This window comes from Gymnodraco acuticeps, unplaced genomic scaffold (genome assembly GCF_902827175.1).
Source record: "Gymnodraco acuticeps unplaced genomic scaffold, fGymAcu1.1, whole genome shotgun sequence".
Classification (NCBI taxonomy): Eukaryota; Metazoa; Chordata; class Actinopteri; order Perciformes; family Bathydraconidae; genus Gymnodraco; species Gymnodraco acuticeps.
In genome coordinates, this window is record NW_022989755.1 from 2,490,147 (window position 1) to 2,516,527 (window position 26,381).

Below are 26,381 nucleotides of genomic sequence, written 5' to 3' on the forward strand. Positions count from 1 at the left end.
GGTAGTTGAGATGGGATCTTGTGACTGAAGCCCGATAGGTTGTCAGGTTTGCAGATGACGGGCATATATCACTGTCTAGCCACGCACGATTGGTCCTCACATAGCTGATCAGGCATGGTGAGCGGAGAGAGGGAGCAGCCATGGCCCCAGGAAGAGTGCATGGCTTCGACAAAGTGGCCAAACTGAGGATATCTGGGTCTTTCACCTGATGTCAATGGGTCCATCAACAGCGTCACGCTTTTTTGTACCTATAGACATACATTGGGAAGGGGATATCTGTAAGTCAGTAAAAATGGTTTGCGGTTAATCAAGGTCCTCGTTCTAACACTTCATAGACCTCATTCAAATAATTAGATCCTCAAAGTTTCAAAAGCAAATTAGACTAAGTTACAAAAATAATTTTAATTCCTCAATTAATTCTACTGAGCTCAGACAATGCGACTAGAAGGGGGGGGAGTTTAAGAAGAACACTTGGGGGGTTCCTTTAAGGGCCTAAAGAGGCAGAAGATCCAGCTAATTTTGTACTCTGAAGTCACACTTTCATACTCTAATTAACATATTTTTGGGGCATTAACTGAACCCCAGCTCCAATGCTACATTCAATGCTACATTCAATTATAATAAAGCAGATGGAGGCAAGGGTCCCACAGAGGCGTCTCTATAAACCATGTTTTCCTTGGTATAACTGTTTTTTATAGAAACAACATGAATCTGCCATAAGAAGTGTCTATCTGACTGGACTATAGCTGGGACAATTACTCTGTTAATCAATTATTAATCCAATATATTTCAATGTTAAAAAAAATATCTAAAGGCTGCTCACATGGCTAACAAACTCAGTGTCAGTGTCAAACAGTCCCAATTCGATAAACTGCCAAAATTGGTTTGAACGAGCGCTCCATCTAGCGTGATTAATTACATCATGACTCATCCTCTTGTTCCCAGCTTAATTTTCAATAATTAAGTCTTATACTCAAGTTGTGTCTGGGACATTTTCAAACTGACTTGTATGTTTGGGGAAAACTTCCGGCCCCACAGCTCTACTTCAAATGTTCAATCTTAATTGTCATTTCTCGCTGCCTCTCCATCTCTCTCCACGCTGTCTATCCATTGGCAGGACAAACGTCATGCTGTGCTTTTTTGTTTCTTTCTTTGTTTCAGTGGACTTACTTGGCCTGCTGAAGTGGCGCTCCAACATCAGCCTGCTGCAGCAGAACCTCCGTCAGCTGATGAAGGTGGAAGGGGGCGAAGTCGTCAAGGTCAGAGGACGAAGCTCATTCTGAAATGACCTCGGGAGTCACATTCAAAGCTGAAGCGAAAACTAAATGACCTTAGCTTATATTTTTCTATATCCTGAAAATGTACCTCATTCTATTGTCTGGATACAAATATCTCAACAGCTGGTGACAAACATTACAGTCACAAACATTAGTGTTCCTGAAGCTCTTTTGCAGTAGTTTGCACAAATTGTTTCACTGCCTGTCTAAGGAACAGGTTGCTAGTTTTTGTTTACAGTGTGGAGGTAGATGAAGATGAATAAATGACTCTAGATAAAGTTTTAACATAAGCATGCTGGGGGTCTGTCAGATTGCAGCGTATCGCAGGAAGTCCTTCAGATCAGACAGTTCTGATCCGACCTGATAGATGTGTCAGCCACAGCGAGACCAGTTCATTAAACCACAGGGGTGTGATTATTATTACCAGCGCATTAGCACTCAATCTCTCCAAAGCGCTCCGAGGCTGCCGGTGTGCAATTAGATAACACTTTGGCAGCTTGGCATTTAAAAGACAATTCATCAACAGGGTATACATTGTAAAGGGGGATGGGCTGCATATCAGATACTATGCATAAAGATTAGATCAAACTCCCGGGAGGCTTTAAATGGTTACCCGTAGTGACTCCTCTCTCGTCCCCGTCTCGCGGTCTGATCTTTGTGAGATTGCATCGGGCTTTAAACTCTGCGCAGTGAACAGTGTGTTTGTTTCTCGTTAAGAGCACCATGAATCTCATCCATCCCAGAATGACAGACCAAGCGAAGTCCAGAGTGATGGCTCCGTTTCTGACACTTTACATCTGTTTTCACCTTGCCTCAGAATTGGCTGAGTAAATGAAGCATGTTTCCCCTGAGAAGGAGGATGTGTATAGTTGGTAATCATTTCCCTGTCAGCAGCACCCCCAGCAACAAGCCATTGTATGGGCTCTTATTGACAGCCCTGTCAAAGCTGGACTTCACATGCCATATTGGTCCATCATATAGCTTTTGTAGATTCATATTTGACATATTTGCACACTGGGTTTTTGGAATTATGGCTTGAAAATAATATATTATCAACTCTCAGTGGAAGAACAATGATATACAACAACTATTATACTAAAGATAAACTAAATAAAGGCTCTCGAGTGTTCTAACACATTGTATTGCATTGGACATTAACTGTACATTTTTTCCCTGTTGTGATATTTACAGAACATTATAAAATATTCTTATAGTACCACTATTAGGATAACTATTTAAACTCTTTGGCCTGGCTCTATTTGGGATGTATTTTATTCATCCAATAAGGTTAATGCCCACGTCTCCCTACTGATTTTCTGCATCCACTCTGTTGAATATAGCAAAAACACCCCAGAAATCACAATACATCTCACCTTGTTTAGAAGGATGTCTATGTTATTTCTTCTTGATACAACAGATACATTGGACTGGCCCTTTTATTGCTTAAATGTCACCAGCTGGGTGGGAAATGTCCTCCCTTAAAGAACAAAATGATTATGAGTTTGATCTGAAAGAGCTGTGAAAGCAGTTCTGGCATTTTACAATATCCATGTTTCTTCTTTATTGCTTTGTTTTATTGTTTGCCTGCCACAACATGCTATGCATCTGTCATTCTAGTTCCTGCAAGACACTCTGGATGCTCTCTTCAACATCATGATGGAAAACTCCGACAGTGACACTTTTGATACTCTGGTGTTCGATGCCTTGGCAAGTAAAGAAGCAAACGATAACATCAGAGAAGAATGCAAACCAGCAGAGCTTCTTGTCAGTGGAAACTAACACTTTGACGCATTCCCAACTCGGATGCAAATATAAAATATTGTCTGATCTTTCACATGCCAAACCCTCCTTTTGACTGGCATCTTTGCTCTGTGTGTCGGCCCTTTTGATCTCACAACAACAAAAACCTGTTTGTTTGCAGCTACCTATTTCTGGTTCTAAGAGGAAGCTCTACACTATAGGAGATACGAGTACATTCGACAAAGTATCATAAGAATAATATCATCCATTTTTTTTAGTAACTGTGTTTGAGCATGATTTATCCTTGCTACAAGAGTCTATGAAAAAAAAGAAAACCTCAATTTGGAAACATGTTTTGTGACAGCAGAAGTGAAGTATGCAGAGTACACGCCTTAATTCCTCCCCAGAATGTTGAGTGTGTGCCAGAGGTATGTCTCGGTGGAGAATGCCTCAACTGGGACACCTACCTGCATCTGTAAACACCACACTGCAGAGATGTCCACAAGCATTTGGACCTTCACATATTCTTCAGTACATTTGAAAAACAAAATCAATATGGGTCTTGACTCTTGGCTAAAATAGTTGCCATTTATACGCTATAACGGTGTGAATGTTACATGTATTTCATTTGTGAAAGTATTAGTTAACGGCGCCAAAACAATATACACGGTATATAATATGAACATTGTGGCTCACAAATGTTTCCCTATTTTTTGGTAAAAGAACATGAACTGCATTCATTTGTACTTGATTCAATACACGACGAACTACCTGACCGAATCCTATTCACCATGCCTAACATCATGGGGTGTAGTTTAATTAACACTTTTTTCTTCTTGGGCCCTAGATTTTCTGTATGCTAGGGGATTGAGAGGAAATCATATTCTGTCCAAATGCAATCTTGTTATATTTCAGCATATTGAGTAGGACAGGCAGTTTGTCCTGCTCTCCATTATGAGCCACGTGCTTTACATTCTAATGAATATATCTCTGTTCTCTGACAGGTGTTCATTATCGGGCTCATAGCAGACAGAAAGTTCCAGCACTTTAACCCTGTCCTGGAGACCTACATTCGAAAGCATTTCAGCGCCACTCTGGCATACACGTGAGTTAGTGATCCTGTCTACACTGACGACCGCAGTAATGAATTACTGTACATCCCGTTCTGTGTTGAGAAGAGTTAACAGACTATGCTATTGTGTTTGCAGGAAGCTGACCAAGGTTCTGAAGAACTACGTGGACAACGCTGAGAAGCTGACGGAGCAGCTGCTGAGGGCCATGAAGGCTCTGGAGTACATCTTCAAGTTTATCGTCCGCTCCAGAGTCCTCTTTAACCAGTATGTTCCAAAGCACACATAATATTATAATAATTGCTTTTAATCGCACTTTCGAATCACTGTTTACAATGTGCTATATGTACAAAGAACTCCAAATGGATCCACAATAAGAAAGGTTATAGTAGAAGAAACAGATACAACTAAACGCCAATAAACAAATATGCAATAAGTAATAGATCAAGATGTATAAGAACTTAAAAGTACAGAGTGAATCACATTCAAGCCTGTTTATAAAATAAAACATCTTTTTAATATATTTGTATATGCATAGTAACATACTCTCATTGTCCATACAGTATTTTTTTATTGTCTTTTTTTATATGAAAATGTTTCACTTTGTAATAGTTTAAATAGGTTTTAGCTGCTTTAGTTGTTCCTTATATGATACTCAAGTTTCAGATGTATTTTGTATAATATAAATCCATATTGTGTGCTGCACTGATTGTGTTCAGCAGTATGAGTGAAGTAAAGGTGAATGGTCTTTTTATAGTGAGGTGATCTCTATGGATGTGTTTATAATGGGCTGTGGAGATGTTAAATGGACGATTATGTTGTATAGAGCCACAGAACTAAGCTGTTGGTGGCTGAGGGAGCTGATGTATGATCCTGGTCTAATTGAGTGTGCAGAGTTTGATTGCTTTTCAGTAGAATGTCTAGAGGACGCTTTGTCCTTTACCTCACATATCAGACTAAAGAAATCACACTGTCTTTAGAGCTGTGCACATTGTGTCAAGTGGTTTCTGTTGCACAATAACGGACGGCGACTTTCAACCTCAAAGTGGACTTTCTGTTTAGGTTTTTATCGTTCTTTAGTTGTTAGTTGTGCTAGTATCAGCTCTGCCATGCCATTGTTGCCAGTTGGCCTCTGAGTTGGAACATGTTCAAAGCTGTAATACTGCGTCTGTTGAAGCCTTTTACGAAACTCTGTTTAGAAGTACCAAGGCTACATGGGCACATGTTCGGCTTTTATTGTGGCCCAGTGGAACATTCCTATGAAATGGCAGAATAGACACTCTAATCACACACTTTCCCCCGTTTGATTTGAGCGTGGTGTGGCAGTCAGGAGCTCACTCTGGTCCTCCTTGCTGCAGATGAGAAGCAGCTTTAGGTAATTGTTGTTGTGGGAGCCCTGAGACGGATGCTGCTAATCCTATGATTTCCGTAAGCCCTCAACAGTGACTATCAGGGGCCATGTAATACCTGCAGACCCCTGAGAGATTGTGGCACCACAAAAACCCACCACTCTGCAAGAAAGCAAGTGAAATCTGATATGGTGGAGCACTGTAAACACTTCACTCCTCTGTGACCTGCCTCCCTCTGCCTCAGTGTGCTTTAAACAATTTAAATCTGTCTTACCTATCCTTATTTTTAAATGATTAAATCTGAGTCATTGAAACACTTACTTTGTAATGAGCACAATGTGGCTCATTTACAGTTGATGCTCAGTTAGTGGAGATTTATCGGCTCTGCAAAAGGGATGAAATGCATTTTTTGGGCTCTATGGAGAACAATTGCTTTGTGTCTCCTTCCATTTAAAAATGGTTTTCTGCAATTGTTCTTTGATCACCGGCTTTAAGTCACTGCAGTCACTGGGCAGCATTTGCTCCACCTATCCTACTAACTGTAAAGCCTTACATCACATTGGCTTTCTTTCTGTTCCTCGTATAGTATTGGAGCAGAGTGGTTAGCATAGATCATACATTTTTCAGATTGCTTCAGGGTCTTGTCGTGTTGTTTCAAATCTGGCTGGCAGAGAGAGTAATTTCTGTGGCTCTGATCCAGTTATATTTGCATTGATGACACACACAGGCCATTCTGCTGGCTGCTTTTAATGATTTAACAGCGAAGCATCAAACTCTTGTTTTTTCCACTGCGGGCGGGGTTGTTTACACAGGGATGAAACAAACAAACAGCCTTGTGATCACCTGCCAATGTAATTCTCCACTTCATCTCCTCACAGGCTCTACGAGAACAAAGGAGAGGCTGACTTCATGGAGTCCTTGAGGAACCTTTTCACATCCTTTAATGACATGATGAACAGTAATTCCGAGAACACTGGCATGGTAAAGGTAGGCTGACTGACACACTAGTCACACCGCATGCTATCGCTCAAACTCAGCGCCAGGAAATAGCTTCTGCTGCCGCGGGAATATAGTAAATAACTGCTGCTGTGTGAAAAGTAAATAAATCTGCTTGGATTTGCTTTGGATGACACGCTCTGTAATTGGAGATGCATCTGTCTTGTCAGATGTAAACTAATACAGCAGCTTACGAGATGTTAATGTTAGGGCTCTGGGGGTTGTTAATGTTGCTCCTTGATGGTTTGTTTGTTTTGTATGGTCAGTTTTCTTTAACTTTATCTTTGTTTCTTTTTTTCCTGATCTTACTTTCATTTTCTCTCTTTGTGACCTTGTTAGGGCTGAACATAAAATAAAATGAGGTGTATTGAAAACCATCTTAAATTGGTGCTGAAAGAAATATAGGTAGAAGAGATGATGGATACCACTTTAATATATGTACAATAAACATGAAGCTGCAGCTGGTTAGCGTAGCTTAGCATAAAGACTGGAGACGGGTCAGGAAATAACTCGGCTAAAAGTCACAAAATCAGCCTACGAGCCTCATTGAATAGTTTAATTTATCTATAAAGAAAGTGTAAAAGGGACAATTTTGTAGTTGTTGTTTGTGCTGGACTATTTCTGAGAGGTATCGATCTTCTCATTTAACTCTCGCCAAAAGAGCACAGTGTTTTTCCATAAATGTCAAACTGTTCCTTGAAGATTAGGGCTCAGTCTGGAACCTCAATACATTTTTGATCTGTACAGAAATACCTCTGCTTGAGAAAAAAAAACCTGAAGGCTTTTATCTGCGGCCCTAACCTTCCAGCTTTGTTTTTCTTCTACACATTTTGTATGTTGTTTTTCCTGTGTTGTCTGTTCTTCTATATGTGTTTGTGTTTTTCCTCTCTCTCTGTTTCCCTTTGACCTTGACTGTCCTGTGGTCTGGGGCTCCTCTGGCCTTCTGCTCTTTAGCTGCTCCTTAAGGTATTTATTTCACTGCCTTGCTCCTTTGCCTTTAAGCTTTCTCCATTGTTGTTGCATTTCATTGTCCTTGATCCCAGACTCACCGACTCCAGATTTGAGACAAACGCAGGCGTATACTGTCTGCAGATTCACTCTACACCCCACATGTCGATGTGCACACACACACACACACCTATGCTTTTAGAGATAACTTAATCACAGTGCACATGCACCTTGGCACACCTACAGTAGATCCATGTACACGCTCAACCATAGGAGAAGCTCAGGAGTCAATTAGGAGTCAGTTGCTGTGTAATTGGGTGAGATATTAGCTTTACTGTCAGTAAATTAAAAACTGATCTTGAGGAACGGGCATGAAAGCGAGGAATCCGGTTCCTTCCCAGGTCCGCCCTCAGTGAAAGCACTGTCGCAGGTGGAAGCTATTGAGCAGTCACATCATACCTCAAGGCTGAATCCTGATGAACATCTGGACACAACAACACACATATATGCAACAACTTGTATAAACAGACACACACACAAACAAATGCAAGCTCCTGGTAGCTGTGAAGAACAGGCAGGAGACAACACTTTTCTGAGACTTGTTGTGACACTTTACTTGAAACATCGCTACTCAACATGTGGGAATTAAGTTGCTGCGGAGAACAAAGTAAAAAAAGACATTGCGTTAAAGCGGCTTCTTCAAGGGGTAAACAGATGCAGTGGAGCAGAGCCAAGATTCCCAACTGAATCAAGGTCTAACGGAACCTTTTTGAAAACTAAGTTTCACTCTCCACAGCTCTTCATGTATGCAGGAGGTGGTGAAGGTGTTGAGTTGCATTTAAGCACTAACCATTTCGATTTGGTTGAGGGAAGATCGACAAAGACATTTATTCAGACGTCATGACTATATCCATGTTCAGAAAACCTCAGAGAGAAGTTTTTTTCACGATTACAAAAGTAAATAACCGAATCTGCTCTCTTAGCAACCTACTCTGAACATTGCTTATAACCCTTTACATATTTTCAGAAATAAACCATGCACATTGACACATCTGTATGGCTAATCAACCGCTGACAGACACACTGGCTCTGCTGCTAATCTGCACAGATGCCGTATAAACACCCTCAACCCACCTTGGCCATTCTTTAGCAGCAGGCAGTTAGAGAGGGAACTTTCAGCTTGCTTAATCATTTATTTTATTAATGGATGGCTCAGTAATTAGCCATCGGGTTCACACGTGATGTCTTTATTATAGTACCGATGGGCCATTGGTGATTATATCTGTATTTTATCTATAAAGGTAACACTATAGAGAGAGAGACCATATGTTTGTCCCAGTTGATTTATTGTGGCACGGCAAAGGAAAAGAATGAAGATGGTAGGAGTGAGTATAAGAAGTAAAGCCAATACGAGTGTAATGCAAACACACTGCAGACATATACCAGCACATAGGGCTATTCAAAATAATCTTAGACATCAACAGTTGTTTCTGTTCATGGCCCACAGACGGTAAAGTGTAGAGTGTACATGCTACCGAGTGTCTGATGCTACCGCATCAGACACATTCACTATTAACTCAACAATGACACACGATTCCCTACTTTCTGTATAACATAATGTGGGCTGAAGAAGCTTATGAAATCAATCAATGACTGAACTAATGGCTTAATGGTTTCTTTTCTTTTCCCTGGTTAAGGGTGCTGCACTGAAGTACGTTCCCACCATCGTCAACGATGTCAAGCTGGTCTTTGATCCAAAGGAGCTAAGGTAAATTCATTTGATCTACTGCGTTTTCATATGATCTGTCGCTGTTACATTGACCTCTGCAAAACATCATTTGATAACTAAATACATATTCAATGGTAAAGGGGGACTGAGCTCCATGTGAACTATTACTGGGATTATATCACGAAAAAAACAACTTCCCCATAGGATTATTAAAGTATTTCTGACTCTGATTTATGTTATTTTTTTTCCTTTAACCTTTTGGTAAGATATAGGTGTAATCTGCACGTTTCTAAAACTGACATTAAAGCAAATTGGCCTTAAATAGCTTTTTGTTTGTGCTGCGTTTACTTTCATTAAAATAACATGTTTCGATGAATGCCCAACAAGCTGATGGGATATCGTGCCATCCTAAAGAGGCACTGTTTATTGTGTGTGTCTGGCTCTTTACCTTTAGGCTGAATTGTATTTAACTGCTAAACATTCAGTGGCTGTACTGTGATGGCCAGCGGTTGTTAAACATGCTCCGGTTGCCTGGGAAACCCGGAGAATTATCCATTCAAGTGTCCATTTTAGTTATAATGTCTACCGTGAATGTGATCTGCCACTGCTCAGTGCTCTTCTTTATAATAAATGACTTCTGAAGTATCGCACACAGATCTGACTGTGCTACTAAATTACACATTCATAATAATAATGTACCAAATGGAAAAGACAATTTGACAATCCGTCCTTATCATCTGAATGGCTTTTTCTTACAATATAGAACTTAACGGACTGTCAATTTCAAATATCCATGTACTTTTGGGGCAGAGTTCCACAACTGAGAGGACATTGCCATTTGTGATAAATCCTTCTTGAGTGTGCCCTTGATGTTCTGCTCTATTTGAATGCCTCTAATATTTTATGCCATAAAGACACAACACAAAATAAATAAAAACAACCTCATATTTACAAATATTTGAAGAGAGCTTTTCTTATGTATTCAGCAAAAATACTTTTCTGCTGCAGTTGAGTCTTTCAAACACATATTTTGTTCCCATTTTTGTCAAAGGTACATTTAAATATTTAGTTGAGACACATTTAGTGATACACGAGTTATTTTGTTCTATTTGTGTTATAATGAAATCACAGTAACATCATTAGACTTTCCAGACATTTGGTCACATGACATGGAAGCTATTGAAAGAAGACTACATTATTGAGGCAATTGTAAATATCATCATCTGTTTACTAAATTATTCAAGAAACTCAAACAAAAGAATCCCTCTTCACATTATTGTCACACATATTTTTACCGCGCTCTTGACTGTTAAAATGTTTTTCACCTGGCTTCTAAATGAAATTCATTAAATCCTTCTCCGTGTGATACAGATTATGTTTCATTTCAATTGTTTCAAATTGCATTTTAAAGTATAATAGGAAACACTTAAAACGTTGGGACTGGAACAATAATTAACTGATGATTTTCTGCACTCTCTTGCTATGCAGAGCTATAAGGAAGAGTGCAGTAAACACAAAGTAGCACATATGTGAGATAATAGGGCTTTTGGTTTCAGCTTTCATTCTAAAAGCCTTGGTCCTTATGAACCATTTACCTTTTTAAATCACAGACATGGCTTTTTCTCTTGCCTGAGCAAAGGCATCAGCTGTTCCCGTTGTGAGGGTAAACCTGGCTGAGCTGGAAGCGACTAAACTGAAGCCTTGAGGGTCGGGGTGTTTTATCCCCTGCCAGAACCTTGTCTCTCCTCCTTGAGCCTCAGCTTGCCAGCATAACAAGCATCTGGCCCCTTCATGGAGGAGAAAACTGTCAGCTTTAGGTGTGTGAATGACAAGGATTTATCTTTCAGGCTTTGAATTGTTGAATGCTCATAGTTCGATCCTGCTGAGCTATGCTGTATCTTGTCCTTAAGAAAAAGATACATTGGAATACAAATGTTAAGTTGAACAGTATGCATTGTTACACAAGGCTGCATTAGGGCTGCTCAATTAATCGTATTTTAATCGCAATTACGATTATGGCTTGCAACGATTACGAAAACAACATAATCGAAATAAAACGATTATTTTTTCATTACTTTTTTTATTACTTTTTTTATTGGTTTTTCAGTTGAATTATACTTAAAGTTCAGGGCAATCAACTGTTAAAAACATACTGTTCACATTTTTTTTCTCTAATAAATTGATGTTTTCAAAGTAAATGGATAATTGTTTTTGATAATCGTGATATCAATTATTCACCCAAATAATCGAGATTATGATTTTTGCCATAATCGAGCAGCCCTAGGCTGCATACTGTAGGACTAGAAAACCTTCATGACGTCAGCTGGGAAACTTTATTTATATTACCATTGTAAGTACATGGAGTTCAGAGACCTTAGCAAATGTCTTTATATTACAAAATCTAATAATAGACCATATGGACCATATGCATACAAGTTATGTATGGTTAACATCTTAAGACGAGAGTTGTTATTCGATGTTTTCTAGATCCTTCAACAACATCCTAAGGCTTTAATCAGCACATCAAGTTTGCTCAGTTGTCATGGAGATGTTTCAGTTGTTATCATGGGGATTTTCTTCATGTAATAATGATAATCTCCTTAAGATCAAGTAGACTCCTTGTTCCGATGAACACCATGAGATGTGGTCTCCATAGATAACATTCAGTACTGTGAATGCCCTTGTGCTGAGATTTTGTTCAGTCATTAAACAACCTTCAAGCTCAAGTAATGTTTAAGTTGATATAATAACAGCCAAATACAGTATATTATGATATGGTATGTTCTCTGGATTTAGTCCGGAGATATTTATTGAAGAAAAAAACAACAGATGGTTGAATAAGGTATCAAAAACATGAGAAATGTAGTACTAACCAGGAAATTCTAAATTTGAGTGGACTACTTGTTGACCAGTTGATTAGTGCATTCAATCAACATATCTGTGAAAATGTCATTAGACCACCACTAAAAATTAGTCAACTAATCAACTAAGAGGGCGTGGGTCTAGGCATCACATACAACTGTAAAACAATCGCATCTATTTGATTGATTTGCAACACTCACCGCTATCCTATAAAACAATCCGAGATAGAGCAGGATCTCTCATACTCAGCTGTTCTCAGAGTTCACCCGAGGTTCTCCTCTGGGTCAGTTGACAAATCTACATTGTCCCATGCTACATATTTGTCATATTCTCCAACCCAACCAGAATATCTGAAAGGACCTGTGTGGGTGTGCGGGGCTTTTAATTGCGTTTTGGATGATCGCTCGTGATGGGAAGCAGTCAGCCGGCCCAAGATGCCCGATCATTCTGACCTTTTCGCCTTTATTGTCATCCGTCTGTCTCCGTAGCAAGCTGTTCACAGAGTTCATCCTAAAGGTTCCTCTGGGCCGCCTGGTGAAACAGAAGCTAGACTGTCTGATTGACATCGTCCACAGCGATCTCTTCACTCATCACGGTAAGTGCACACATACACAAACTGTACTCCCAGTTCTTCGGTGCATGAACCTTCACTCACAGAGCAGTAATAAAGGCAATCCCACACACCACCTGCCTCCCCTAGCCATGTGAGCCCACAATGAGGGTCATTGGTGAGGCGTAGTGGAAATCCCTTTTGCCATATGAGAGAGTTAGGCAATCTTAGAGCTACAATCCCAAGACTTGACTGTAGCAACATTCACATCCACCTAGTCTTCAAGTCCCAACCCCTGCTTTCCTTTGTTTGAATTTGTAATCTTTTTTTCTATAAGTTTACAATATATTATTATTATTTTTGTTTGGGTTTCCCTTTAGTTTTCTTGCCCTAACAGCAATCCAAAATCATACACATTCACACTTTCAAAGTACACATTAGCACCATACCGCTCTACATTTTGGCCATGTCATGTCCGATATAAAGGGCATGAATGTATACCAATTTAATGAGAATCCAGTCTGCAGCTTCCCTCAGGCAGGTCCCTGCTGCACGACTATCGAGGGACGAGCATTTTGCCGGGGGCGACCGTCCTCCGAGGCCCATTTAGGTTAGGTCCTGATTTAGAGACCAACACACATACTGTCCTGTGGTGGTAGATTAAAATGCAGAGTTCCTAACCCAGTGAAACGGTAACAATGATCACATTTTGCTGTCAGGGATGACACATGCCTCTAAAGGGCCGGTTCAAGAAGCAGTATCAATGATACTCTTGCAAGGCTGCTCTCTGCCTCTGCATCAGTACAGGAATTACAAGTTGTCCTGTTTGTGAAAAGTGTCGTCTAATATTAAACAGAACACATGAAAAAAATATGCCTTCAATTTAATGATGCACTCCTTTCATACATACTCAAGCAAGGTGAAATTGTCTGATTAGTGGTTTAGTGTGTAGCTATCTATTTAAGGGCAATGCTCAGCATGTGGTGCTCAGGTAATGGCTATTGATCTGTTTGATGTAATTGTGGACAGGCGAGCCTCCCCGATGCTTGTGAATCAGCCGTTGCTGTGATGTAGATACCGGCTACCCTGCCGCTCCATTCCAACAACAGCTCCACGCACCGGCGCTTTGAACATCTCCAGCAGTCTATTAGGGGCATGCGTGTATTTAAACGGCGATGGAGAAGGCTTAATTGCCAATAAAACTGTCCTTTCCACATCAGTATCAAGCTGAGCTCCACTTTGGAGATGTTTTTATCACAGATAATGGCCACTGCGATGAGCATAAGGGGTTTGCCATGCTGTTTTTAAATGTGGTTTAATCAGCTGTGGCAAGTGCACATGCTCCTGGGACTCACTGTGAGGTGCACCCTGATCCCCAGGTGGTCACTGAAAGGTTGCTCCACTAGCCAATCCTCAAGTGAAATGTACTAGAAGGAATGCTTGGAGCAATGAACACCCAGCACGAGGCATCTACCTAGATACTTCTTTGGCAGTCTCCACACTCTTCAATATGCATGCAACGTGATCACTGTTGTGTTTTCTTTCCTGTAGACTGCACAGTGATTAACATATTAACAGTTTCTGCGTAAAAGCATGTCTGAAATTAGTGTTCTTCACTCCCCAACAGGCTTTTTTCCCTTTCAAAATGACAACTGTAGTCAATAAGACGACATCTTTTATCCACAGGTTATATATTTTCGTTTAAAATTTAAATTCTGTGAGATGAATGGAATTGGTATGCACACACTATTCCCTCCTGCAGATGGAAACTTAATGAACTCAGAAAAGAGGACATTTATCTTTTCTGCAGGCAAAACTGTTGTCACCTTCACTGTTTATGATGTAATAGGATAGAGAAGGGCGTTGCATGTGAATCAGTTGTAAATGGGCTCATTGGAAGAGAACAAATACTGTCAGCTGCTCTCCTGGTCTGAGTTAAAGGGGGAAATCACTGTAGCGCCTACAATCTGTTTGCGCTGGAAGTTTGAAGAGAGCGCTCATGGCCTAGCTTGATAGTTCCAGTCTGCTTGTCCCGCTCCCACCCTGCTAGTGTGTGGGTAAAAGTAGTTGGTAATGTGTGGTCTATGCTCTGCTATGCACCAGTGTGTGTTTCCACCTGTGTGCATGGCAGTTTGGAGGCTGCACAAAGGGAATGAGTGCCCTGTAAATAACAAGGTATTAAACACTCCACACAATGTTACACTCCCTCACATTTGTTGTTGTGCTTAAACCCTAGAAGATTACGGAGCACAAATACACCGATAAACTAAAATACACATTTTGGCTCCAATCTGTATCAGGCGGATAGCTTGGTGCTCTGTTTCACAGAACCAAAAATATTTCAGTGGAGACATGGTTGTCACTTTGAGTCAGGGCTAGCTTAGCCAAACAAGAGAAACACTTAACATCCATGACTTTCCTTTTGACACATTTCCTGGTGAGAGCTGTATGTAAATTATAGCTGTATTGTAGGTCAGCCTTTCCACTACACTGCCAGCAGCCATGAGGGGCTGTTTATGATTTCTGTAGCTACAGTATTTCAGATGTTAGTCAAAGCATTTGTCCATGCATTGGGTGGATTGGGATAAGTCCTATTAACTTTAGTAATCCTATGAGCAAGCATCTAGCTCCACCAACAAGACTAGATTGCGCCCTTTCCAACAATTACATTCCTAAAAAGATATTTCAAGAAATTATGATAAGATATGTAATTTGCAGTGGACAATGTTCTACCAAAGGCTACCCTGTTCTAAAGCAACACACGCAGATGAGATTGACAACTTCTTACACAAGAAACTCCCAATATTTACAGAAAAGATAGTCATGATATCTACAGAGCACAGTCCCCAAAGCGTGAGCCATTTTTAAAATGTATGCGTAATATAATTGGTGGATTGCAGTGAAAAAAGGTGAGCTATTTAATAATCCTCAGAGGATGAGATGCATGTAGAGGTTCCTTTTCTATAGCACCACACTTATGCAAACACATTAGGAAATGTTCATGCTCATCAGAGGATAAACTACTTTCCCTTTGGTGCCACCTTCAGGTCAAGCCTTTCATACTTTCCACCACCATTTTAAAAGTTTTCTTTCTATTATAAGCATCACGAACAGCCACTGGAGTGTTGCATTTAATACAAACATCTTTAATAGCAATGTATCTGTTTAGACCACATATTAAGTTAAAATCCGATCTCAAAATCCGATCTTCCTTGTAATTATCTTTGAATTATGATTATTAAAAGCAATTCAATAGGACTCCAGCAGCTACATGTGATTGACTAGATTGCTACAAAAGAATCATTGTGTTAAATCGATCCACTAATCAATGCCTAAGTCATTAAAAATATCATTTTTAATTCTCCGGGAGTCTTTTATTCGTAACATTTCTAATCACTAGATAAGGCATTCATTACCCCTTTTTTATTACAACGCCTCATCATAGTCTCAGTGTGGAGCCCTATCTTATGGGTTATGTTTAATTCCAGTTATAGCTTTTCTGTGCATGTTTGGCTGAAAGCAGTAGATTTTCCTTTCTTCATCTATCTTCATGAAGTCAATCCATACCTCTCAGTTTAACATGGAGCTCCTTTAAAGGGGTCAGAGAATATAACACAACAAATGTATTCATATATTACACTGCTGGGAATTGTTTATGAAGAGGCCAGCATCATGCTATGTTATTCAGTTAGAGCCTGCTCTTTATCATTTGGCCTTGAGCAGTATTGACAATTGGAAAAGCTTTCTATTCGTGCATGTGGGTTTGTTTGCATGAGTAATAAATATACTGTTTTATTTCATCACAATTGTTTGTCTTGTTAAAGTTGGAAAGTATAGCTGGGTGGCACTTACTGTAGGTAAAGCAGTTTCTCTCCAACTTAAGATAAGGATTGTGTATTATATAAGTGTGTTGTTGTCCCTGTTGTCTGCCACTGCATTGGTGAAGAAAGGCTGTCGGAGTGAGAGGTGTTTTATTTTTAACGTCTTTTCCTTTCTTGCCGAGAGGTTATCAATGTAGTTTCCCTCCACAAAGATAGTCACTTAACTGATACTGTGCATATTATTATCAAACCGGGCCTAACTGCAGTATTTGTCCCTAGGCTTTGAACCTCCACACTGATACACAAATGGCACTGAGATTGAAATCAGAGGCTTTAATAAAAATATGATAATTTTGTGGCAGAATGCCTTCAGTTTACCTCCCTTGAGAATCCTCTGGTTTATCTCGGCTGTCCTCTACGTCCCATTGCCAACCAAATTCTGTTCACTTTGAATATGGAAATTCACTTTTTGATGTTGCCGTCTACATCAGCAAACGTTTTTTGGTTTGATCGGATGTTGTGTTGCATTAACTTAGAAACGTTTGTGGTTTCTGCTGCTTATCTTAAGTGCAAAACACACTGATAAAAAATACTGGTTACAAAGTAATTAATCAGTCTTCTATATCCAAAAAAACCACTTGTACAGTTCTGATTGTATCCTGTTTTGAGTCTTATGATGTCACACATTTTTTTGGGGAGATTTTGCCACATTAAGTGTAATCAATAAAATCTCTTATATTCAGTTTTAATGTAATCCTCTGAGCGGTGAGGAGGAAACCATTAGCGAGCTGCGTGCCTCTTCATGGAGAGTCTGTCTGGAGCATATGCTGCACTGCCTTGTGTGATCCATCATCTGCTCCATGTGTTGAGCGGCATTGTAAATGTGTGAATTCGCTGGTGTCCCTGCAGACTGCCGTGAGATCTTCCTGCCGCTGATGACGGACCAGCTGAAGTTCCACCTGGAGAAGCGCGAGGAGCCCAAGGCGTGCTGCCAGCTGCTCAGTGACATCCTGGAGGTGCTGTACAGGAAGGATGTGGTGAGTGAGGAACAGCTAACTCTATTTTCCTTTACCTCTGGGATAAATAGTTGCATAACAAGGGGAACTAGGAGCCCCTCCATAAAAAAGAAACACATTTGGACTGTGGTTTTGACTGAATAGCAACTAATCAATGTGCTGTTTTCCATTTATTTTATTGTCCTGCATTCCCTGAAGGCAGCACATTTACTGTTTATTTACTAACCTGCAGAGTTGGTGATCCAGCCAGAGCATTATGTAACCAATCAAAGGATCAAGGATCTTTCATTATCGGTTAATGTATAAATAGTTTAGCCATTGAATCATTACATTGTACAGTTTATAAAGTGGCCAAAAAATAGCTGACTGTAATTAGCACAGTTGCTTCTTTTGTTAAAAAGAACAGTCCTAATTTCAATTTTCAATGACATAAACCATAGAAAAGCAGCTAAGAATTCTGATATTTTTTTATGTGTCAAAATTTGGTGTGAAGAAATGATGGATATGATTATTTTACTGGAGTCCACTTCCCTTACACTTGGGCATCACTCACATGAGTACACACCATCAAACACTCAGCTGCTTGGCGAGTGTGTTCTCATCCTCTTCCATGCCCAGACTCCTGATGTCCTCCCTCAGGCCCCCTCAGACTCCCCTCACCATTGATCACCGCGGCCTGGCCTCCCACACTCCACTGTGCCTGGGATTATCTTCCACTTTCACCCTCCTTCTGTCTCTCGCTTTGCCATTTCCTCTCCCTGCATGGTTCTCTCTTTCATACCTGTATCACACTGCACACTTTCATAAGGCGCTTTTACACCGGAGTACTTTACCCCGTACTTTTCCCTTTTAGTTCCGATAGTTCCTGGGATTTTGCGTTCATACCAAAAAGAGAACTTAGTTCATGAGAACTTTTCCCCCCTTTTCAGTCCCTGCAGGGACTTTCCTGGGGAGAAAAAAGTTCCAATTTCTGATTGACTGGGCGAATTGCAAACCACGCCCCGTAAAACTCGGAAAAATGTTGTGAAGCTGCCATCGTATTTGCTGGTATTAGCATTATTAGCATTAGCCCCGTGCACCAACGGAGAGAGAATAACTTATGGCAACACAAAAAGAAACATGGGAGCGGTGGAGTGATGAGGAGGTGTCGGCGTTCTGGCGATTTACTCGGAAGCCAGTCCCCAACTCCGGGGACTTCCGGCCGGGGACTTCGGGTGGCAGTATACGCCGTGAAGTTGTTTGCGGCCTGCCAGTAAACCCAAAGCAGAAGAAGAAGTGATGTCAGCAGCTTCATTAGCGTAATCTTCCCTCAGGGACTTATGCCGGTGTGAACGCGATCTGCTCTTTAGTTCCATGGGGGAACTAAGTGCTGGGAACTAAGTACGGCAAAGTACTTGGTGTGAAAGCGGCTCTAGGCTGCATCGTCCATTTATAAAGGAAAACTAAATGAAAAAATACTTCTGTTCCCTTTAGTGTCTAAGTTACAATTCCATTTATACCGCTTTTGAAAAAGTTATCTATATGTAAAAGGCTACATCATATTACAAAAAATAATTTTCTCCATGCATTTGATTTGTTCAGAAAATTATATAGCCTACCATGTATTATATCAAGAAACTTCTTTGGTTTTCAAAAAAGATGTACGTCCCACATGCATTGGTAGGCAATGTCTGTTATTTCCTCTTCAGATTGTTTGTTCTCCTCTGCAATTGTGTCAATGTTTGTGTGGGCATTTGTGCCAAACCTACGTGCGCGAGTTCTTCGACCGCAGGAAGAGCTGAGTAAATTATTGAAAGTTTAGGTTGCTGCTTCACAGCTCGGTGTGCTTAGAAGATTCCCCCCACAGAAAAGTAGAGGCATTGGAAGAAGCCCTGCGCTCACTCACACGCACTAATAAGCAGGTCCAGGGAAAATCGTCCCACTTTCTACAACCATACAGCTGGCCAATTGGTGTTTCCCTCCATAAGTTCAAATACTTTTGACTGCATCAGTGATATATATATCAGGTCTGTCAGATGTGTAAATAGTCATTGTTGGATTATGAAATAAATAAAAATGGAAATAGAAAATGTGGGTTGATGGGAAATGAATAACTAAAAAGTAGAAAACCTCCTATCACAAGGAGACTTTGAAACGGTAAACACTGCTATGTAACAATACAACGTTTTCACATAACTTTTCCTCAAAAATTGTAATGGTGTGTTGATCATATTTGCAGGGTCCCACCCAGTGGCATGTGCAGATCGTCATGGAGAAGCTGCTGAGGACAGTGAACAGGACAGTCATTTCCATGGGCCGCGATTCACCTCACATCGTAAGTTTGTTTGATTTTTATTTTGTAACCATTAGCTGTACTCCCGCCTCTCTCTCTCAATCTGTTCTTTTCTTCTTCTTGGTTTCACACACACATTCACACACACAGTGCAATTGTTAGGCTTCTGTACCACAAGCAGCTTAACTCCAGTCCCACGGGCCCACTGCCAACTTCAATTCAATTCCAAAGCTATCATTAAAGGTAAAGTCTACCTTGGCAACATGCTTTCACACAAACCTCAACCTAAGAGCGGCTTTGATCTGCTCATATCATTCTCCAGCCAGTTGTTTGTGTGGCTCAGTGTTTTTTAAATGTATTATTGTGTGCGTTTGTTTTTCAAAACCTTTTCTGATGCTCTGTGCTGTCATCAAATCACACAAAGCGTGTTCCTCCTAACACTGCAGTTAGCATCCTTATCCCAATCACTCTCCCAGCAACAGCTCGGTAGCAATTAATGCAGCTATCAGTCACTGTTTGAATATGCTGCTTTATTTCAGATGCAAAGCCTTAAACCACTTTCACAAGTCCAAAGACTCCAATAAATGTCAACTTCTGTACCAGTTGAGTCATGAATATCGACTTTGGTATTGTCTGACTCATTCTATTACATCCTGTAGTCATTAGAGCTGCATGTATCTTGAGATGTGACTTTGAAAGGGAGACTTGGGTATTAAACACATGCTTTTATGCTAGGTTTTATGATGGAGATTCCTCTGAGGGCACTTAAAGACACTTTTACAGCTTACTTAAATACAGCAGAGCGATGAGATGGACATTTTGTCCGGACTCTGAGTATGTATAGGAACGTTGTATCATACTGACTCATTATATTCATACTGTTACTGGATGGCCTAGCATCCTTTCTCCTCCTGTCTCTGGTTATTTATCATATTTGTGTGTTTGCGTCTGTGTAGAATCTTCTTTTTTTTCCAGGTACTGAACCACAATGGCAGATTTAGAACCCAGAGTCATTACACACTAATCATCAGTGTGTGTTTATGAGCATTTGTGTTATGAACCAGTGCTTTTCTGCAGCTCTCGTCCTTTGTCCCCCGTGTCCTGCCCTACCCTCTTGTTCATTCTTCTCAGAGCAGGGATTCTCTCCTTCAGACTTGCCTCTAAAGGTATTTCAGCAATGCACCACCAAGCTAATCGCGTCAGCTGGGAGCCCTCTGTTGAGTAACTGATCGCCTCGTACTGCATAATGTGGGGCTAATGAAGCTGTGAGGTGGGCGAGGGTCTCCCTTCTGCCCCTGCCTCCCAGCCAGCTGCTTGGCGGGGGTCTTGACCTCCCACTAACTCTCCCTCTGTAGCACTCCAGTCCATTCATTGTTATGCCAGGGATACAGGCTCTGCAGTGATGTGAAAAATCAGATTTTCTAAAAATATGGTATTGGTAGATATATTGTCCGGACCAGCTCACCTTCTGCTCCTTCCCTTTTTCCTCTTTCTTTTGATAGTGTATTTCTGATATGGGACTTACCTGCTGCTTAGTCAGAAAGGCTATGAAAGCTCATGAATGCGGCACACACAGGCCTCCCGTCTGCTGTATTACACTAAGTGCATCCATTTCGGTGTGTAGGTGAAAAGGCATTCCCCGAGGACCAGCCTCCTCTCTGGTTAATGAATCTGCTCTACCCATGACCTTCTGTGACCCTTATTGAATCTACTTTGTATACATGTGCTACCTTTAGTCAGAGGCTGTCTCCTAACTAGCTGGCCACACTCGATTGCCTTGACATTCCTAAGTACCTGCTAAATATTTAGCATCAGTGTGTCCTCTTACCCAGTGGGAGATAGAGGTCACATCTAAGCCTTGTCTTTTTGAGGGCACTACTGCCCTTTCACTCAAACGTAATATAATGCTTGGGGACAGAGGCTTCATTTGAATCATATCCCTGAATCACTCCCTAACGATCAATACAGTTTGTGATGACAGCTATGAGATCAGTTAGTGCTTCTGGAAGCGTCGTAGCTTTCTAATCGGAGGACTGTTGTTGCACCGCTGCCTACTCAGCAGGCAGTGCGCACTGCTGCTCAAACAACACCGCAGCCAACCACCAACCTTGTTCCTCTCAGTGGCATCGCGCTTACCTTTTTAGATTTCTGCATTAATGTTCTTCTCTTTCTACCGCCTCTTTCTTCTCTCCTCTCCTGGAGGTGGTGGATACAGAATGATGATGAGAGCCATCACAGGGACGGTTTGGGGGCGTCTGTTTTTGTCATTCGGTGTCCCTGCAGAGCTACGCCTGTTGGCGACTCATTCAGCATTCGCATCGTCGGACATCTCAACAGGCCACTTCTTTATATTCAAGTCCACCCTCACACGGGTGCAGATTAATCCTTGTGTTAAACCATTTACATTAGGATTGTTTTTTGGCCACCCCTGCGGAAATGACCAAGTTCTACCTTAATGCCCTTGAATGACCTTTTCCTCTAGATTTAAGCTTTCGGATGAGCCATCCAGTTACACATGGGAATGAGGCTACAGCCGGAATAATGAAACAAAGCTTTGCGTTTTGTTTTGTCCATCTTATCCACACTGATCTTTGCACATGTTGTTATGCATTGTCAGAAAACATCTGGATGTCAAAACAAGCTTGACTACATAATGTTGTCTAAATCACCTATCTAACTTTACTTGGCTTTAGTTTTGAGGACTAATGAGCTAGATATCTTGCAGCAGTGCTTCATGGGTATCCTGCAGACTTTCCTGCAGTGTGCAGTAGAGATGGAGTGGAGAGCTGCAGGGGAAGGACTTGCGCTATTGATTGACAGGATGAAGCTCACCGGCTATAGGGCCTGGAGCTCTTTCTTTGCTGCATGCACTCTCAGAGGGAATATATTACAACAAAGCCATCTCAATGACATCTATACACATCAGATCCCTGGCCTATCTGTATTACCTCTTTATCTCTGTCCTAATATCGGTTTCTGTGCAAATATTCCTCCCAGCAACTCCCTGCTTCTCTCCCTATTTGTCTCTCTCTTCTACCGGCCAGACTGCTGCAGAGCTCTTACAGAAAAGAAGCATAGTGAGATATGGCACTGAATCATAATGCCTCAGACGTGCACTTGTTATCACTCACCTCTCCTCTCCTCCCCTCTGCTATACTGATACTTTGACTGAGCGTCCTCTTGGGTATCTTGACCCGGCAACAAATCATGTCAGGTGTGTGCTCACTGTCAACGCTGTGGGGAAACTACCGGGACGCCACCTTCAAACCACAGAGGGGCTGCGGTGAAAGGAAGCGAGATGTCTTGTTTGTACCCTCACTGCTGAGCCATAAACATTCACCTGAGGGGACGCCCTGCTACGGATGAGAGGAGGGGGGGTAGTGTTGCCCCCAAGCAACTTTGGTTCCTGCAAATTCGTGCATCCATGTGAGGATGACTCTGCATCTCTGGGGCATTTACTCTGCCGGTCTGAGGTCTCATCAGGCAGCTGCATGCACACAAACGCATGGACGTGACCCTGAAAGTCCATACACACGGTAAGGTAAGCAAGGCAGGGGTTGCTTTGGATCAGAAGCAGGTCGTCTGCTGCACCCAAAGCTGTGCGCTGATAATTCCTGTGCTGCATTCTGCTCGTGCCTGATCTTCTCTCACTTTGCATCACATAAGATTGTAGAGGTGATTGTTATGCATAACATTTTTCAAACTAAGCCAATGGAACTCCTAAATCCAACCAATTTCAAATCCAAATAGACCCCATTTAGCATGTTTCTCCTTGTTTACAGTTTAAGTTCTATTGGCCCACAAGATATGTGTCTCTGAGATTTCTGCAGCGAACTGTTTGATACCATTAGAGGTGAATGTATATTGTTGTAGATTGTTGTTAGTCAAACCTTTTAACTAGTACTTGCCTTAATTAAAGTAACAACCTACAGAGGTAAAGTCACTAATATAGTACGCAAATGACACCCATTCTTCTTCAGATTTTGAGAGCTCTGTAGATGTCTGGTTTATTTTTTACATTTTGCATATTAAATATCTTTATTTCTTTCTCTTTTGTAAAAAAAAACAGTATAAAATACACAGTATTGCACATATTAAATCAATTGCACTTCTTTAAGGTACAGATAAACATCTACTTCTCTCTTGATGCTACAGCATAACTACTGAAAGAAACCTACTCTGCATGTACAAGAGTGGAGGTGTGATCACATGTAGCCAACAGAAAGCAGCGAGTCGGAGCTTGTGAAGGTCAAACCAGTGACGTCGAGCAGTTTGCATGGTGTTGTTGTGACGGCAGATAAAGATTTGTATTCATTCGTCTTTTTGGGCAGTGTTTTTGGCTTTGAGAGGCTTTAAGCTCCTGCAGGCGATGTTAAGGTAAACTATTTGTTTAGATATTGGCTGCTTTCCCTCTCATTAAAGTTGTATTAGCCCTATTGGATGCTATACAACAAATATTCTGTACATAGTCTTTGAACTCTGTTTGGAGTTGCGGCATGAGTTGCTGTCGGATCGATAGAAAGTGATGAGCAGGAAAAAAAAGGGGGTAGGGCTGTGGACAATTTTTTGTAGATCTCTTTATAAATTCTTTAAAAGCTAGAAAATATCCTGCAAAATGTGAGGGTTGTAAAAAGCATGCTAGGTGACAAGCCTGCCACCCTGCACTGTAGAAGCCCTGGTTGTGATCAGAAGTGGCACATTCAGTCTGTGGCTCGGTGTCACTCGCTAACGGAGTAGCTGATGCAGAACAATGCAGCAATACAATCACAGCTATCTTCTGTTTCCCCTCACATGTGCTACAAACCAACAAGGTGTTGAACTTTGAACTGAATTGTCTGTATTTTGAGCCAGAACTCTTTAGTTTTATACTCATGAAGGTATGATCATATGCACTGTGAGGTTTATAAGAACTAGGTTCGATGTATGAAAAGGAATTCAGAATCAGAAATGTTCCTTCTATGCACTGTAGTTTTGCACAGCCCCCTTCACACCAGCTCAAATAAATATATTCCACTAAACCTTAAAATGAATGTATATAGATATATATTTATATAGAAAAAAGTACATTGATGTCTACCTTTGCAAATGTTTTTAAGAAAATAACTGTTATTTATTCATTCTTTACTTCAAAGTCAGTGGATTCAAGGAGACATATTAGAGATGGATAGAAAGTGGATCAAAGAGATTGAATAAACATCTCTGACTTCTTTGTCCTTAAGGTCTCTTCTTTTGATGTGATGAAAGTCTTAGTAGATGATCTACATGTGAGTTATTACGCAAAATAGTTCTTTTTATTTACTCTGCAGAAAATGTATCCTGAACAGTGTTAATTGTGCTTTGCAGTACGGCGATATGCTGTTGCTGTAGACCTCAGAGCGTGGCGGCTGAAGGGCCAACCTCTCCTGGAGGCAGGGGGAAAAAAAGACAGTCCCAACTGGTGAATAGAAATGTGATGCTCACTGACTAATTCTAGAATAGAACCCTGTGGACGTCAGCTAGAAAAATATATGCAAATAGCCAGAGGGAAGTCAAATGTGTCTTCTCACCTTGCTGATCTGTGAAAAATGTCCGTGGTGTAATTTCACACCCTGTTTGAAGAAATTAGTTCAAAAATAACTCTGCATCAATTTTTGGTAAGCATGACGTTTTTGAATTTTCCATGGAATCCGCACATGTGTCCCAGTACACATCCTGTCCTCTGCGAGAAGGGGCTCAGTATCCAGTGGTGGAGCTCTCCATTAACACCAGGTGTACCAAAAGAGATTTGATAAAAAAAACTGAAGCCTATGGTTAAACCAAACGAATATGGATGAGTAGACAGACGCATAAATCCCGTGCATCAGTAGTGGGGGAGGAGACGGTCCTGTGTTCTTACAGGAACCAAAGTTTCCAGCGAGCGTGCTTCTTGGAGTCAGCTTTGGACTTGCGTTTAGGGGTGGAGGTGAAGGCCTCCTGGGGGTAAGGCAAAGAGGGGAAGTGGCCGTCCGCCGAAGGGCAAAGCCTCATCATCAGCGGCTGCAGCTTGTCCTCCTGCTGCTTGAAGTCCAGCTCCACACTGCAGCAAAGACACAGAGACACAAAGTCAGATCAAACATGATATCATGCTGGTATTAACAGCAAGTTATTAAAATGCTAGTGCAAAACATGTTGTACATACAAATCTGAGACAGCATTTGGTTATGGCAAACTAGGTTTATAATTTTGTTTTGGTGTATAATGTGATCATTGGTATATTTCACTTGTATTCACTGCAATAGAAAATATGGATTGTTTTAACCAACCTATACTTTGTCTTTTGCTTTTGCTTTGTATATTCTTCCTTTATCCTTTAACACTGACACCACTCTGGTTTCTGTCCCCTTCACGCTTCTTTTAATCCTGACATGTTTTGACCGCCACACTCTGCCTCTAACCATATTAAGTTTCTACATTTTGGCCTCTTCTCATTGACCTCAGCTCAGGCATCTGTCGCAGCATTGCTCAGCCTTTGAAGCGACCTACATGTTATGGCTTACTCTATCCTTATTTCCCTGTAAAATCTCCCAATTCAGATTGTTTGTAATTACATCTGGCTGCCCACTTTGGCTGCTGCCGCCGCCGCTGTGGTGGTTGTGTTATTTGCTTTCTTATCGTGATTCCTAAAGCGAGAGGGAAGCCCATTAGTATTTGTCCCAGTGAGGAGTACTTGGTCACTGGAGAGGGGGTGTTGAGCAGAAGATCTTTTCCTCAGCTTTTTAGGATTTGGCTTGAT

The 26,381-nt window shown here is 41.1% G+C and overlaps 2 protein-coding genes across 2 annotated transcripts in view; one reads left to right on the forward strand and one right to left on the reverse strand.

Moving 5' to 3' along the window:
* Window positions 1-26,381, forward strand: part of dock1 (dedicator of cytokinesis 1) — a 184,517-nt gene that overhangs the window by 50,053 nt on the left and 108,083 nt on the right. The window contains exons 19-27 of the mRNA XM_034212611.1: window positions 1,162-1,259; window positions 2,895-2,984; window positions 4,022-4,122; window positions 4,226-4,354; window positions 6,315-6,423; window positions 9,078-9,148; window positions 12,460-12,566; window positions 17,252-17,379; window positions 19,577-19,672. Of these exons, the coding sequence (XP_034068502.1) occupies window positions 1,162-1,259; window positions 2,895-2,984; window positions 4,022-4,122; window positions 4,226-4,354; window positions 6,315-6,423; window positions 9,078-9,148; window positions 12,460-12,566; window positions 17,252-17,379; window positions 19,577-19,672 (929 nt within the window). The remainder of the gene's footprint in view (window positions 1-1,161; window positions 1,260-2,894; window positions 2,985-4,021; window positions 4,123-4,225; window positions 4,355-6,314; window positions 6,424-9,077; window positions 9,149-12,459; window positions 12,567-17,251; window positions 17,380-19,576; window positions 19,673-26,381) is intronic.
* The window catches only part of LOC117543945 (inhibitory synaptic factor 2A), a 34,849-nt gene continuing 33,186 nt past the window's right edge, over window positions 24,719-26,381 (reverse strand). Inside the window, exon 4 of the mRNA XM_034212623.1 lies at window positions 24,719-25,685. Coding sequence (XP_034068514.1) covers window positions 25,502-25,685 — 184 coding nt within the window. The 3' untranslated portion in view covers window positions 24,719-25,501. The remainder of the gene's footprint in view (window positions 25,686-26,381) is intronic.